At 41.1% G+C, this 17,696-nt stretch overlaps 1 protein-coding gene across 1 annotated transcript in view; it reads right to left on the bottom strand.

Annotated features, from left to right (window-relative positions):
* CWC27 (CWC27 spliceosome associated cyclophilin) overlaps positions 1–17,696 on the bottom strand; it is a 220,978-nt gene that overhangs the window by 166,571 nt on the left and 36,711 nt on the right. Inside the window, exon 10 of the mRNA XM_040340260.1 lies at positions 16,898–17,055. Coding sequence (XP_040196194.1) covers positions 16,898–17,055 — 158 coding nt within the window. The remainder of the gene's footprint in view (positions 1–16,897; positions 17,056–17,696) is intronic.

Below are 17,696 nucleotides of genomic sequence, written 5' to 3' on the forward strand. Positions count from 1 at the left end.
ATGACAAAATGTGGAAAATTCCAAGGGGTATAAATTATTTTTCAAGGCAATTTATCTCTGGGATATATTTAAATTGGTAGAAGTCCAGGACTTCCACCACAAAAGCCGACGCTTGCACGTCTCCACCTTATATGTCGCAGGGTTCAATAGAGTGCAGTGGCTATATTGCATTCAAAGTGACTGTATGAAGTCTTACAATGCCAGGCGGAGACAGTGATTGTGGTGAAGAGAGATTAGAACCAAATGACATTACAAATTCAGGGATTATTCCAACAAATTGGCTTTCCATCTAAAAATCACATAATTATGGCATTCATAAGGGTCTATTATAAAAGTAGCGGGATCCAAAAGCAACACAAAGCCAGTGGGTCCTATGAACAGACAGCGATTTGTGAGCCATTATGAAAGAGACCCCCTGTTCCTCAGCAAAATACTTATGGCTTTGCCCCAACACCTAAGGTCTGTCTGACTCTATCATAGTCCCAGAGTACAGCCCATGAGATGTACCATGCTTACAATTTCGGCCATCGTGGTAATTTTACCTGGGATTTTAAGGATCCGAAAATACCAGAGACAGCATAAGGGGGGGTAGCGGCACAAACTACAGATTGACAATAGAAAATGATGTGGCTACGGGGCCAGCACAAACAGTACTACAGATCATACACCTAATAATGAACGTAAAACTCCCAGGTGGGTATGTCTAAATGGCAAGGTAGCATTACTCCCAGACACAGAAATGCTGTCCGTACAAATTGGTCCTCTAAAGAGGTTCGAACGCTCAAAGGTTCTTTACTCCGATTGCATTCTCTGTGTGCAGCTTCCCCCTTCAGACCTCCCTATACTTACCTGACCCCTTATCACTATCCAGTGCAGAGGCCGAGAGCAGAGATCCTTTCTGCTCTGTCCCTCCTCATTGGCTCCTGCTGCTGTCAATTACAGACAGTGAGGAGAACTGGGAGACAGGGCCAAGCCACACTGTGCGTCAATGGACAATCGGCTTGCTACTTAGGCACTTGTGGGGGAGGTGGAGTCAGGAGCTCCATTAAAGGACCCAAAAAGAGGTGGATCAGGGGTGCTCAGTGCAAAATCATTGCACAGAGCAGGTAAGACAAAAAAAAACATTAAGGTTTACAATCACTACAATCAAAGTGCTTAAAGCACTCAAGCAGTATTTAATTTACGTGACTCAGTTATATGCAATTTGTTGGAAAGAGATCCTCTGCAATCTAAATTGTCACACTGTCTGCACACCATAGAGTGTGTAGTTAGAGGTTCCCCATAGACATGTTAAGGAAGTCATGAATTTCAGGTTGGCAGCCTCTTTTGTCATGACAATGAGGCCCCCAGATTGGTCCCAGGTGACCATAGGACCATAGGAACCTACAGAGTGAACTTTTTCCCACAAACAGTACTGACTTGGAGTTTCTAAAGGACTGCCACTGTGAGGAGGTGACTCAAAACCAAGTGTTTCTGACTAAGAGCATAGCTTATTCAGCCTGTCAGGAAAAGAATCCTAGGAAAATGTTTACAGGTTTGTTCAGGATTTTAGGACTCTTTGGTAATACAATCCTTAATGGTAGTAATGGCGTATCCCCACATTTTGTTTTCAAGGATTCAAGAAAGTACAATTATCAAAGTTTTCTTTTCTGTCACCCAGTAACCATTTTCTTGCCTTTACCTTTCAAGAAAGGCAACTTACCTGGGCTCAAAAAAATAAGCTCATCTGAATTCTATCAGACACTGTTAAATGTTCTTTAGAGATGGCCAGCAGGATGTGCTTCTTTCAGTGCATTGATAATTTACTGCTCGCTTGTTACTCAGAAACAATATATAAAATGTGGCCACTACGGACTTTGTATAATTTATCTATATAGCTGAATGCAAGGTCTCGTCTTCAAGGTTGCAGTATTGTCAAGATAAAGTTATTTTCCTGGGCCCCTATATTTCTGAAGGATCAAAAGCACTTGGCAGCTAAAAGAATCTCTGTAATCTTTAGAATCTCATTGCCTAAGAATTAAAATGGCTTTTTTGTGGTGTATTGATACTAGTGGGCTAGTGTCAGTGGATTCCCAATATATTAAATCACTAATCCCACTAAGCCACATCTGTGTGAAGCAGCTCTGCTCCAGCCCTAATCCTCCCCAACTACACCAAGGGGCTGCACTCTGCAGGTGCAGTTGCTCCAGAGCCTAGTAAATGAGGCAAAGCTTTTTTGCTTAGACATGATTGGATGCTGGAAGTCAGAGCTTCTGCTCTTACTAAGCTCTGGAGCAACTGCTCTTGCAGAGTGCAACTGCACAGTCTATTTGCCTTTAGTAAATCAAGCCCTGAGCCTTTTGCACTGTATTGCCATGAAGCAGGTGGACAATTGATTGATAAAACGGGCTGTTGTATGAGAATGTGGTTGTGTGTATAGATAGACGAGTGGTCAGTTAGAAAAGTGATAGCCCAGACCACTGCCAGGTTATTGCTCTCAGAAATTATTTGTAGACTTGGGGTCCCAGAAGTAAAAGTGTACCAAAGGCGAAAACTTCAAAGGACAGGTGTTCCCATACGTTTCCTTCATTACCATATTCTGAGCTAAGGAAATGCAAAACAAACTCAATATCAGAGATTGGTTGAGCAGCACCTTGCTAAACCTCTACAGTCCCATTGGGAGGGGCCTTTTCAGGTTCTGTTGACCCCCGATACATTAGTCAAGCTTGCATATAAGCCCATACAAGTCCACGCCCCCCCCCGCCTGAAATGCTTCCCCTCTAACAACAACGCTATAGTTTGGTGAGAAAGCCATTACCTAAAATGGATGAAGACTTTAAATGGTGAGCTGGTTGTGGTTTGCTGCTGTTTGCAGCGTTCAGTTCTTCTAGTTGACCTCTGATGAAGCCACGTCATGGGGCGTAACTAGTAAGGGCCTGATGCACCAGGAAACACTAGAAGAACTGAACGCTGAATCGTTGTTTTACATTGCTTAACAATCCTTTATGTAAGTTTCTATGTTTTTATTTAATACAATTCAATGATATACTTCACTATGGGATGTCTCTCTGCTTTACACTTGGGCTAACATCGAGGACAGATCCTGTGAAACCATCTACACCCACAGTGACAGACAACAGCTGGAGACCAACGCAGAGTAACCATCCCTGGATTATTTATATCCGCACAAGCGGTTATACACCTGCCATAAGGTAAGCGCTCTGTGAGCACAACTTATAGAAGAGCTACATAAGAAGACTGTGAAGACATATTTGTTTGGATATCTGTTTACACAAGGACAGGGGGATATTTATTATAGAAAAAAAGTAAAAAATATTGAATTTTTCTCAAAATTGTCACTATGTTTGTTTATAGCGCAAAAAATAAAAAAACACAGAGGTGATCAAATACCACCAAAAGAAAGCCCTATTTGTGGGGAAAAAAAGAACGCCAATTTTGTTTGGGAGCCACATCGCACGACCGCGCAATTGTCAGTTAAGGCGACGCAGTGCCGAATCGCAAAAACTGTCTGGGTCCTTTAGCTGCCTAAAGGTCCGGGTCTTAAGTGGTTAAGCAGCATTTATTTGATAGTTTATCTTTATTTTACACTTGGTGGTGCGGAAGCACTCTTCACCTTTTATCTCATAGAATGTAGGTTAGCTTTGCAAAATAGAGTAGCAGATGAATATTTTCTGGCCGAGCTATGAAGTATGTGTGTGTGCTTTGCTTAGTGATGAGTTCTGTACTTATCAGTTATAGAAGGCGTTTCCTTGTTTGGCTTTTTTTTTTTTTTTTATAACAATTGTTGCTATAACTTGTCTTTTGTATCCTGATGTGTATTTGTCATTAGTACACTTCAAAAATCTCAATAAAGCAGCTGAGACTAACTTTAATTTCTCTTAAATGGGGATTGTGGGGGCCTAGTGATCAAGTGTTTTTGAAGCGTAAAGAGTTTATAAAATAAAAGAGGGAGGTGATAAAGAAAAATGTTTACGATATGTTTTACTAAAGCAGCCATATACGGTCAAATTTTTTATTTTTTTTTGTGATCCGATGATGCCACCATTGATTTTCGAAATTCGGCCAAACAAACCTTCATGTTGCCGGGAATATTCTGTTCTCTTGGGAATATTATTTTCTTGCACATGCGTATTTTTTTTCTATTACATTTCTCGCACGATTCTCCCATCATTGATCAGAAAATCATTTGTTTTTCAAAAATGTTGTCGGATTCCTCAAGTTTGATTGCAGCATGAAAATCTGCTGTTGCTTCAGCCCACTAACGGTGCGAAATTCGTACGAAAATTCTTTGAAACGATTTTCGAAAGAAAATTCTTTCGAAATTTGAACAGTGTAACTGTTAAACTATAATATTAGGGGGTTATGTATATGCCATTAGGTTTGTTGGAGTCCGTCTGCTCAGCAGGGAAACTGTCTGCCGATTCCCGCTGAGCAGGCGGTTGGCTGGTCCATGTCTGCTCCGCTTATTCAAAGTGGACACACACACCTCGCTCTCCTCTATGGGAGGTTGGATGTAAACAGACCGCCTGTCCATTTACACCCGACTGCATTCCAATCGAAGGATGGGGAACAAATCCTTGCCCTGTTTGTTTTTAGCAGAACAGGATCAGATCAGATTTAGGTGGGTGTCAATGGACACATGTTCATTGGCACCTTTGCTCCATAGAGGAGACTGGAGGGTCCAATTGGGTCCACATGAAAAACTGATCGGTCCGCCAGTGTAAAAGGGGCCTAATTAGAACAAGTTATTGTTCTTTCTTTGGACTGTGTAAAGAATTTAGGTCTTTACATTCTGCAGCAAGAGTCTGGATTGCATTAAAAAACTGATGAGGTGTTCCAAAATAACAGAAATTAATGTCTCTTGCAATTGTTTAATATGTTGCTGATTCAAATTCTTATGTGAATGAGTTAATATGTAAACGATCATCTAGGAAAGTCCTATATGGCAACTGTCCAGGTTTGTTGCTTAAAAGTCTTCCAAAGTTGACAGGTCCTTGGTAATTTCCTAGGACCTCCAATGGTGTGTTATTCTCTCTACAATTTATCATTACTATTACTTTAGAACTCTTCACCTTCCACTATTCCACTGATGCAGAGAGCCGTGACACAAGTCTATCACAGGAAGAATAGTGTCTTTGATGTGTGGACAGTAGTAAACAGCCTGGTTGCACCATTTGCAGTTTGAGCGGGAGGCAAAGGGGTCGATTTACTAAAACTGGAGAGTGCAAAATCTGGTGCAGCTGTGCATGGTAGCCAATCAGCTTCTAACCCCAGCTTGTTCAGTTAAGCTTTCAAAAAACAAAAACGGCAAGCTGTTTTTATGCACAGTTGCACCATATTTTGTACTCTCCAGTTTTAGAAAACCAACCCCAAAATGTCGGTGACCAATGGATGAATAATTGGGTCTCCAAGGACAGACATTTTTCACTGGTTAAGCAATGGTGAGTGGTTTATAAGCTGAATAGTAGATATTTGGCTGTACTTTCCGTATACACTGGCAAAAGCAAGGGTTGCTTTAAATTATCTTTGAATGTGTTTTGCGGATTGTATTGGTACCAATGTAACTGGGCATTACATGCTGTACAGAAGTGGTTAGGACAACAGAGAACAAATTTCAAAAAGCGAGAATAGCTGCAATGCCAGAAAGCCACTTAGTGATTATAAGGTTAACACAGGTTAGTTTTTTGGAATGCCTATCGCATGATGTACAGTCTAGTTGAAGTACAGAACACATTATTTTGTGCCTCCAAATTTTTGAAATTGGATACAATTAGACCACAAGTAGTTATTCTCCTGGTGCTTACCAGTAAAACAGTACAGAGCTACGTTAATAGGAGCAGACATTGATAAAAGATCAGACTGGGTTACCCAGACTGTAAAGGATATGCAGAATTACTGGCTGTGGTGACCTGAGCAGAGCGTGCATCATTATTGTACCCAGTCGGTATGCAATAGCTCCAGCTTCAATATAAAATAACTGCAATCATTTTACAGGCGCAGTTAAGCTTCCAATCACTATCTTGGCATTTCTTTAATCATCTGAATAGATGCATATAAAACGTTGGAGTCAGACAGAGGTTTAAGAAAAAAAAAAAAAAGCCAAAAAAGGAGGAGAACGAGGATATTCATAAAAAAGAATGCAGAATGTTAGACTCTAGACAGGAAGTGTTAAGAGCTGAGACTCCTGGGATTTCTCCTGTCCTATAATTAATCATAAAACAAGCCACTCTCTGTTAGTGGTAATTAAAACAATGCTGCAATTTAACCTCTCTCCAGAGGTCTACTGGCTGGAGGTGTTCAGCACATTAGAAGCAATGTCACTACAACATCTAAAATCAGAAGTATTGCGGCTTCCAGTCTAAACTTGCACAAAGCTCCATGAAAACGTGTGGCGTTTTCTAGACAACCGTAAATGTGGTATTTCTTAGCTTGTATTTTACACTGTCAACATTTCTGGCATAACTATGGAAAACCAAAGTGCTTCCGTCATTAACATAAAGGAAAGGCTGTGGATTTAAAGCGGAGGCTGAAACTAGCCAGAGCTCCATCATTTCATGGTCACTGGATGCCTCCTAGAGGAGATCCGATACCTGCGACAGTAAAAGCCGATAGTGAAAGGGTGAAATGCATGCTGGAAGACTTTGGCTTGACTTTTCATTAAACGGCAGCAATTGTTGTGTATATTATATAGTATCTGTAGCCAATAGCCTTTGCTACTATTTAGATGAATAGTACGGATGCCAATGGGCGACTCAGTTGCAATGCAGTGTTATGTATCGGAGATCAGTTTCCAAAAAGTGATTATCTGCATGGAGCATGAAAGACCTCCTTGTCAATACAAAATACAATAAAATTATAGAATAAAGAGCTACCCCCCCCCCCCCCGACAATAGAAAGGCTTTTCCTAAATAAAATTCTACTCAATCCACAGCAACAAGATTTCATGGTGCTCCTGGCACATGCCAGTAGACATAAAACAGTGCTGTGACAGTGTCTCTCCATCTGATTCATATCACCAATTTGTTTCAAACTTTAAGGCATCTCTTGATCAGATTGTTGGCTGTGGCATAGTCAATCCTCTAAATGCAATACTGATAACTTTCATATAGAAGTAGAAACACAGATTTCACAGTGGGCATGTCTGAAATACCTCTCCTGCACTGCACATGGGCAAGTAAGGGTAATTCCCAGGTTACTTAAAGAAGGGAACTGGGGGTGGGCAAGTACACTACAGCTATACCCAAATGAATAACTAAAGTTTTAAGCAGGTTGGCTGATCACTAGATCACCCACATGGTGTATGGAGTATAGTGGATGAATGTGCTAAATCCTTTACTGTTAAGAGGGAATTTGCAAATACATTTCCTGGCTAAATGTTGGCTCCTGGCTAAAATGTACAGTGCCAGACTCCACCCAGCTGGTCCTAGTGTGAATGTAGCACTCATTCAAACATATCTTCCATCCCACCTGTTCAGCTTGAGACTGGGTTCACACAATTGGACTCCGGCAACTCACATGTCAGCAGACATGTTGCCATAATGCAAAAAAAGATGTGTTCTCCACATTGATGTGATGCATTAATGACACTAGCCCTACCCCGAAAATAAGACACAGCGCGGTATGTGATGTGGGCTGTGTGTGCTGGTAAAGCGCCGCTCGCGCTCAGCTGGCCTCCCACTGCTCTCCTCCTCTTCAGACAGCTATTAACGGGGGATTTTGACCCCCCCTCAGTGCTCGAAGCAGGAACAAGGGCCATGGAAGCACATAGCGGCGCTCAGCTGATGTCCCGCTGCTTTTCTCCTCTCTTCTGCCAGCTCTCTTCTGTAGGGAATATCGGACCCCCCTCCATTTGCAGTGCTCTGGCGGGACATGGGTGCGGCACTATGTGAAGGTGTTTGTCACACATGGATTGCAGAAAGGTACAGTTTTCATTATCCGATACTGTAATCCAGAGCATTCTTGAGTTTTGCAGGCACTTTTACTCGTTCCACTGGCCACTGGGGATTCCTGACAGGCAGGGAGAGAGATTGGGGGAGAAATCAGCACATGACAAGCCCTACCCCAAAAATAAGCCCTACTGGGTCTTTTGTTGCCAAAATTAATATAAGACCCAGGCTTATTTTCGGGGAAACACGGTAAATAAGCTAATACCAAGCTATTAAGAGCTGTCACCACAGTGAATCAAAGCATATCTAAAATGTCTATTAGGAAGATTCAGGTAGCAGAGCCTATAGTTACGGCGGCGTAGCTTAGCGTGTTAGGATACGCCGCCGTAAGTAAGCTAGGCTCTAACTTTACGCGGCCTATCTCTTACGCAAACGGCGTAAAAGTACTGCGTCGGCCGGGCGTACGTTCGTGAATCGGCGTATCTCCTCATTTACATATTCTACGCTGACCGCAATGGAAGCGCCACCTAGCGGCTATCCAAAATATTGCAATCTAAGATAGGACGGCGCAAGCCGTCGTATCTTAGATATGTTTAAGCGCATCTCTGTTTGAGCATACGCTTAAACATAAGACGGCATAGATTCTGAGTTAGGTTGACTTATCTACTGATAAGTCGGCCTAACTCTACCTGAATCTACCTATATATCTATAATATGTGAGCCGTTTCACTTTAGCAAAAAGACAAATGCAAGGGGAGGCAGTACCTCATATAAAAACATAAACTGATTGTTTTGATTGAAGAACACTAGCAACACAAAAGCATCTTTTAAATCTGCAGTTTTAGGCGATATCTTGTTTTAAAAATATTGCTATTTCTACATTCTCCTTTTTTTTTTTTTTTTTTTCCTCTCACAGTGGTCTGTCTTATGGGCTGTACACTAGTCACACTAATCAACCCCCTACTGACACTCACCTTGCAATCTGATAGAATGTTAAAATGAATAATCAGAGTGGGATATCACTGGGGAAGAGGAGACTTTTCTCACGCCTGCAGCAAACTGATGTAAATTTCTCTAGCTGTATGGCTGCCATCAGTGAAACCAGGCTGTCATTTAACCACGTCCATACTGGGCCTATTTTGGCACTTCTCTCCTAAATGCAAAATTCATATTTTTTTTGCTAGAAAATTACTGAGAACTCCCAAACACTATATATGTTTTTTTAGCAGACACCCTAGGGAATAAAATGGCGGTCATTGCAACTTTTTATCTCGCACGGTATTTGCGTAATAATTTTTCAAACGCCTTTTTTTTTGGGAAAAAAAAAACGGTTTCATGAATTAAAAAACAACAAAACAGTAAAGTTAGCCCCATTTTTTTGTATAATGTGAAAGATGAAGTTACGCAGAGTAAAGAGATACCCAACATGTCACGCTTTAAAATTGCACACACTCATCGAATTGCGGCAAACTTCAGTACTTAAAAATCTCAAAAAAAAATTCACGGATCTCATGCCGTCCCCTTTCCGTCGCCTATAAGAACGATCAAGTGGCGTAACTGCTGCTATGATCGTTCTTATGGTGCACAGAATCGCCGGATGAAGAGATGGATATCTGAATGATGCCTGTAGCTGCAGGCATCTTTCAGATATCCCCACTGAAAGTCCAGGACGTCATATGACATCCTTGGAAGGGAAGTGGTTAAAGCCCTGTCCCCTAGTTATGTTCCAGAATCAGAGTGGTTCCAAATCATGTAATCACAATATCAGCTAACATAGTCAGCCTTTATCCTGCGGTTTAACTCTATTACTGTGATTGTCAGATACAATTACAGTATTCAATTTTTTAATGCTCACAATTTTTAGCCTAAAAATAAAAAAGCCTTTATATGCCCTTTAAAAAAAATAACGAAATCCAAGTAAATATTTAGGTAGGCAAATTAGTCAGATGATCCTAAAATTTGACCAGGACATCTAGGCGATAATAACCTATGGGTACAAAAAAGTTGATAAAAAAAGTACAATATTTTGGTTCAAATTATACTGTTTTATAGTATGACATGTTTGGCATTGAAATATTTTTGTTCCAATTTGCATTCTTGTTTGTGAAATGTTTGTGTAATCCTAAAGAATTGGGAAGGTTACTTTTCCCAGAGATTTGGGGAGAAATAGTGTGTCTAGTGGTCTTTTCTGCCATCTACAGGTTCGCGTGGAAATGACAACAGTAGATTATTATTTGAAAGAAACTAGGAAAAGCAGCAGTGTTTTTTATTTGCAAAACTCGCATAAGGCTGTGAGCATTCTTATGTTGTATTGATCCAGTTCTAACTGGGGGTTAACATCAAGTTTGCATCTTAAATTATAGTTTTGACAGCATATTTCCTCAAAGAGTTCAAGGTTTGTATTAGGCGTTGGGTGAAATTTACCTTTACATACTGTATACACAATGAAGTGGCTGGCCTCTGGTGATGCCCAGAGGTTAAACAAATACTCCTGCATAAGTTATACTTATTTATCTGCAGCACTCTCTTCCCTACATCTGTTCAAAGTACTGCATTATAAAGCAGAGTTCAGAAAAAAGGGGGGGAAAAGCTAGTTACACTTTGCAGAGCTCTCTTTAAACTCGTCAGAAGGGATTCATGCTAAAAGCAGAAGAACAAAGCAGCAGACAAAAGTGACACTTATGCCGCATACACACATCGGAATATGCAATGCATTGATGTTGGTCTTGTCATTTGCCCTCTCCAACATGTGTTTCAGATTCCAGCAATTTGCGGGAACCAATCGGGTGTTGGGCGGGCCAAATAGGGATTTTAGATCACTGTGTATATATACACATTTGAATTCTTTTGTTTCATTTATAGCTATGACTAAGCATTGAAGTTCAGTGTGAAACGCGTCAGCTGTTTTTTCCCACTGTATGCTGTTTTTTGTAGTGCATTTTCTTTTTACCCAATAAAGGACACGTCTTTTTTAGACATTGGAGTGCGGCTGTCCATATACTTTCCTTCCTTTGCATGCTTCGGGCATTGCCGGCACCCTTTGGTTCTTGAGTGGACAGTGATTGCCTTAGGTGTGCTCACCTGCAGCGGCAGTTTTCCCTATCTGTATGTTCTTTTTCCAAGTCTGTTGGAATTTCCGACGGAAAAAGTCCGATGGGGCATACACATGGTCGGAATATCCGATGAAAAAATCCCGTCTGACTTTTTCCATCAGAAATTCCGACCATGTGTACGTGGCATAAGGGGGTTATTTACGAAAGGCAAATCCACTTTGCACTACAAGTGCAAAGTGCACTTGAAATTGCACTTGGAAGTGCAGTCACTGTAAATCTGAGGGGTAGATTTGAAATGAGGAGAAGCCCTGCTGATTTTATTATTCAATCATGTGCAAGCTAAAATGCTGTTTTTTATTTTCCTTCCATGTCCCCCTCGGATCTACAGCGACTGCACTTTCAGTGCAATTTCAAGTGCAACGTGGATTTGCCTTTAGTAAATAACCCCCTTAGTGCTCTTAATTGAGACAAGTACAAACTATAGAGGTTTGCTTTGTTCCCATTTCATGTTTGAGGTTTACAACAGGCTTAGAATGGGTTGAAGATAAGTGTCAAAGCCTATGGCCCCTTTCACATGGGCACCTTATTGTTTTGTAAAGCAGGGAATCCTAGACTGACCCTGGCTGAGTTGGATCAGAACTAAAAAAAATATTTCACATATATAACATAGTTCCCTTTTTCCTCCTCAGAAGGAACAATGTAATGGTCAGATATAAGCGCACCTGTGTCTGCTTAGGTCAGTAAAAGTGGATCTTGACCCAAACTTTTTCTGTTTCTTTACCCTGAATAGATCCAGATATGGCTGAATATAGGAAATTACATGTCCATCTACATCCAGCTACCCATAGGGATACATTACAGTCCATTGTTGATTCATGTAATTACAGTAAAAAACAAACTGACAGAACAACTGTGTGAAAACAGCCCATTTGTTTTAAAGGAATGATACATTCAATGAAATTTCTGGAATTAGGCTCTAATGTACTGAGAATAGGCCTCGCCATGGCCGACCAAAGAAGTTGAGTGCACGTGCTCAGCGTCATATACAGAGGTTGTCTTTGGGAAATAGACATATGAGTGCTGCCAGCATTGCTGCAGAGGTTGAAGGGATGGGGGGGGGTCAGACGGTCACTGCTCAGACCATATACCGCACACTGCATCAAATTGGTCTGCATGGCTGTTGTCCCAGAAGAAAGCCTCCTCTAATAAAGATGCAAAAGAAAGCCTGCAAACAGTTTGCTGAAGACGAGCAGACTAAGGACATGGATTACTGGAATCGTGTCCTGTGGTCTGATGAGACCAAGATAAACTTATTTGGTTCAGATGGTTTCAAGTGTGTGTGGTGGCAACCAGGTGAGGAGTACAAAGGCACATGTGTCTTGCCTACAGTCAAGCATGGGGGTGGGAGTGTCATGGTCTGGGACTGCATGAGTGCTGCGGGCACTGGGGAGCTACAGTTCATTGAGGGAACCATGAATGCCAACATGTACTGTGACACACTGAAAAAGAGCATGATCCCTTACCTTCAGATACTGGGCCTCAGGGCAGTATTCCAACTTGATAAAGACCCCAAATACACCTCCAAGATGACCACTGCCTTGCTAAAGAAGCTGAGGGTAAAGGTGATGAACTGGCCAAACATGTCTCCTGACCTAAACCCTATTGAGCATCTGTGGGGCATCTTAAAACAGAAGGAGTGGAAAAGAATTCCAGTGGCAACCTGTGAAGCTCTGGAGAACTCCATGCCCAAGAGGATGTTGGAAAATTATGGTGGCCACACAAAATATTGACACTTTGGACCCAATTTGTAAATTTTCACTTGGGGTGTACTCACTTTTGTTGCCAGCAGATTAGATTAATGGCTGTGTGTTGAGTTAAATTGGAGGGGTCAGAACATTTACACAGTTATACAAGCTGTACACTCACTACTTTACATTGTAGTGTAATTTTTTCAGTGTTGTCACATGAAAAGATATAATAAAATATTTACAAAAATGTGTGGGGGACCCTACTCACTTTTGTGAGATAGTGTGAGTGATAGATATATATATATATATATACACATATACACACACACACACACACACACAATTTGTCCACACAGGGATTTTAAAGCGCAAAGTAATAGGTGGAGACCATAACAGGACGGATGATCACTGATCACATCGAATTCATAATCTTTTATTTTTACCTCTAGTCATACTAGTAACTAGTCTATGAGTAACAATTATCAAAATAGAGTATTAAACCGTAATTAAGCAGCAATATTATTCATATAAATAAACAGGTAAAGAAGGCTCCAAGATTTTAAAAAATATTTGCATGCATTTAGTGGATGTCTCTCCCTAAAAAAAAATTTTTGGTGGTCTTAAAATTATGGAAAAATTGGGGGAGAAACTGCGCTAAGGAAATAATGTTCAAAAATCCCAAAATAAATAATGAATATGGGATAAGTGGTTAGAAAGCTGCAAACCTACTGAAAACAAAACGGTGAACAAAATGTGGAAAAAATAAAGTTGCGCTAACTGCATAAAAGGTGGCAGAACTAAGTGCATGAATAAACATTAAACATCAAAACATATATGTTCAACATTCCACAGAAACTGCTCTCCTAAAACTAACATACGATATACTAACGGCCAAAACTAAGGGACACTATTCTCCCCCCTCCTTAAAAAACTCCCCACCTTTGGTCTCTGTGACTGTACTCTTCACTGGTTCTCTACCTACTTATCCAACAACACCTTCAGCGTTACTTACAACTCTACTTCCTCCTCTCCTCTTCCATTCTCTGTTGGGGTCCCCCAAGGTTCTGTTCTTGGACCTCTCCTATTTTCAATCTACACCTCCTCCCTGGGTCAGCCGATAGCCTCCCACGGCTTCCAATACCACCTCTACACTGACGACACTCAAATCTATTTCTCTGCCCCTCAACCCACTCCTTCATTCTCCTCACGTATCACTAATTTACTATCAGATATATCACTTTGGATGTTAGTAGAATGAAATCCCTGTCAAACATTCCCTTCTTCCCATAAAGAAAATCACCCAATATTCCACGAGGAGGAATATTCCTGGAATCGCCCAATAAGCCACACATGAGCCAAGCTTACTGCTGGAACAAGACACTTTAATGGTAGCATGCTGCTAGGTATATATGCAGTTTACAAGCTAAATCCTCAATCAAAGAACAATGAAATCTCCACCCCCTTTCCACACACAGTGGGGGCTCTCATACAGATTATAGGCAGACACTTCAGCGCCGACTCTGAAGACACATTTCTTTAGATAATGACATCAGTGAAGGTAATTACTAGTTGTAACAGAATACGTTATCTAGACAGCTTGGCACGGCATATAGAAGAGGTAATTACCACAATGAAGCAATCAGAATAATTAACATGAGCCCCTTCTAATCACAGTAAACAGTAAACACAGGGCTTCTTCACACAACACACTAGATCAATTACCCTTTAACATACAAAGCATTACTAGCAGGGAGAATTACCTGAAGCATATCCTTCACAGCACCACTTCCTCAAACTCAATCTATCCAAAACGGAACTTATCATTTTCCCTCCCCCACATGCCTCTTCCCATGATCTCTCTGTCAATATTGATGGCACAACTATAAGCCCATCCCCACATGTCAAGGTCCTAGGAGTAGTCCTGGACTCTGAACTGTCCTTTAAGCCTCACGTTCAATCACTGTCCAAATCTTGCCGCCTCAACCTTCGCAACATCTCCAAAATACGCCCCTTTCCAACCAAGGACACCACAAAGCTCTTAATTCACTCCCTGGTCATCTCTCGCCTTGATTACTGCAACTCCCTCCTCATTGGCTTACCTCTGCATACTTTAACCCCCCTTCAGTCCATCATGAATGCTGCGGTCAGACTCATCCACCTTACCAACCTCTCTGTCTCTGCTACTCCTCTCTGTCAATCCCTCCACTGGCTTCCGCTCACCCAACAAATTAAATTCAAACTACTAACAATTACCTACAAAGCCATCCACGACTCTGCCCCTAGCTACATCACTGACCTAGTCTCTAAATACCAACCTAATCGTTCTCTTCGTTCTTCTCAAGACCTCCTACTCTCTAGCTCTCTCATTACCTGCTCCCATGCTCATCTCCAGGACTTTTCCAGAGCCTCTCCAAGCCTATGGAACTCCTTACCCCAATCTATCCGCCTATCTCCTTTTCCATTAGCTTTTAGAGGATCCCTGAAAACCCTCCTCTTTAGAGAAGCCTACCCTTCCCACACCTAACAACTGTATTTTCATTTGAGTCCATCTGATCATCTCCCACAGCTACTACACTTTGTTCCACTTGACCCTCCCTTCTAGATTGTAAGCTCTAATAAGCAGGGCCTCTGATCCCTCCTGTATTGATTTGTATTGTGACTGTACTGTCTTCCCTGATGTAAAGCGCTGCGCAAATTGTTGGCGCTATATAAATCCTGTATAATAATAATAATAATAATGTGAATGGGTGAAAAAACACAGTAAATAAATAGCTATTATAATTAAAATAACTAAATAAGTGATATGTGGGAATGGAATTCCACATGTGCCACATAAAAATTCATAAATTCCAAAAATAATCTGGTCAAGGAACAAAATGAAAAAAAATGGACACAAATGGGTTAATATCTAAAATTGGTGAATTAAAAACTTAAATACACGTAGAAAAACCTTGCGAGATCAACCACAGAACTGAAAAAAGTGCCTGCTTACCAAACCTCCATGATCCCCCACCACAGAGGATCTGGAGAAACGTGAAATAAAGAGCCCGATCTGATCCAGCCAAAACCCAAGCAGATGCAGTCCCAGTCAGCACACTCCAAGAATCGCTCAGTAAATCCCAGACTCAGGTGCCATGCGATTGAGCAGTGTAAATACAGCCTTAAACCTGCGGTGACGGCTGGACACACACAGGAAACCCGTTACTGCTGGATGGCGAGTATGTTGGGTGGTGACGTTGATGCGTCGCTCCGCCCAACGTCATTTCGCAATAGAATTGCGTCTTCCAGTGCCCCTAGAAGACTGCCTTGAAAACTGTATATAAACTTGAGAGCTAACCATTAAAAGTGTTCATACATTTTGAAGCAGAGAATAGAGCTGTCAGTCTCATTTTCTGGGGAATTGATATGGATCGGGTTCTGTTGGTTGGAGTGTCAGATAAGCGGTCGTGGGTTGATGGAAGGTCGTAAACGGTGGTGACCGTTACACTGAGCGATTCTTGGAGTGTGCTGACTGGGACTGCATCTGCTTGGGTTTTGGCTGGATCAGATCGGGCACTTTATTTCAAGTTTCTCCTGACCCTCTTGTGGTGGGGGTCATGGAGGTTTGGTAAGCAGGCACTTTTTTCAGTTCTGTGGTATATCTCGCAAGGGTTTTCTACAACAAGAGAACTCTAATCCATGGATGAATTCATTATAGACTATTTCTTTGCATGGGTGTATTTAAGTTTTTAATTCACCAATTTTAGATATTAACCTATTTGTGTCCATTTTATTTCATTTTGTTCCTTGACCAGATTATTTTTGGAATTTATGATTTTTATGTGGCACATGTAATATTCCATTCCCACATATCACTTATTTAGATATTTTAATTATAATAGCCATTTATTTACTTTTTTTTTTGCCCATTTACATATACATTTTGATGTTTAATGTTTATTCATGGTCTTAAAATTAACCAAGTTATTCCTCATTTTTCAAATTTTATGTCTGCATACAAATATCCAATCATCTATTCCAAGCCAAAAATCTACAGCATACCATAGTATAAGATGTAGTGCAAAGATCGACCAGAAACTTCAGTAGGAGAGGTCTGTTATCGCAGTCCCTGCACCTCAAAGTATACCCCCAGCCATCAGCTGAGGATATTCGAATTATCTTTTCTTCTATATACAGGATGTCATGACAGAGGATAACTTTATTTGCTTACCTGCGGCTACTCCTCTTCTCCGATAGATCTTCAGCTGCTTTTGCTAATAGCTTTTCATTTTTACCCGAATCTTTTTTCAATTTGTTGGAGATGCGATCTTTCATCTGATTCTTCTCATCACTGTCAATTTCCTCTTCATCTTCCTCACTTGTGCTCTCCTACAATACAAAACAAACCTGAGAAAAGACTGCATATTATATATAAACCAAGAGCCTTACACTGATCAGAGTGTGGCTATATTAAAGCACAGGATCAAACACAAACACATGAGCCCTTTACATCACTGCCCTACACAGTGCCACAGGAATATTATTTTGTTCAATGGCAAGCCTTGAGTTGTAGTCACAACCAATGGGTACTCTTAGCTCCCATTCACACAGGTGTTTCAATCCATACACATGTGCGAAGGGCTGTTTACCCGTGCAGGATGATCAGGTGATCCATGCTTGGATGTACATTACGGGATGTGTGTGGAGGTCTATGCAGGTTAATGCAGCCAGCCTGTCACTGATTTCAACAGGCTGCCTGCATTGGAAAACTCCTGTACATCCCACATGGGCAAAAATGGCCCTTCACATGGGTGTACAGATCAGTATGCCTTGAATGATAATCGTTATAGTTATTAACGTGGTTATGTTAGCTATCAAATGACCCTTCAACCATCAAATGGTTGGTGTTACAGCTGACCACATGTGTAGCGCCATGGCAAATGTACATAAAACAAGGGCTAAAAGGGCAGCTTCCTTGGCTGTAAATGATAGGACAGTTTAGTTCCACTTTAAAGTCCAACTAAACTATC

This window comes from Rana temporaria, chromosome 1 (genome assembly GCF_905171775.1).
Source record: "Rana temporaria chromosome 1, aRanTem1.1, whole genome shotgun sequence".
In the NCBI taxonomy this organism is placed as follows: domain Eukaryota; kingdom Metazoa; phylum Chordata; class Amphibia; order Anura; family Ranidae; genus Rana; species Rana temporaria.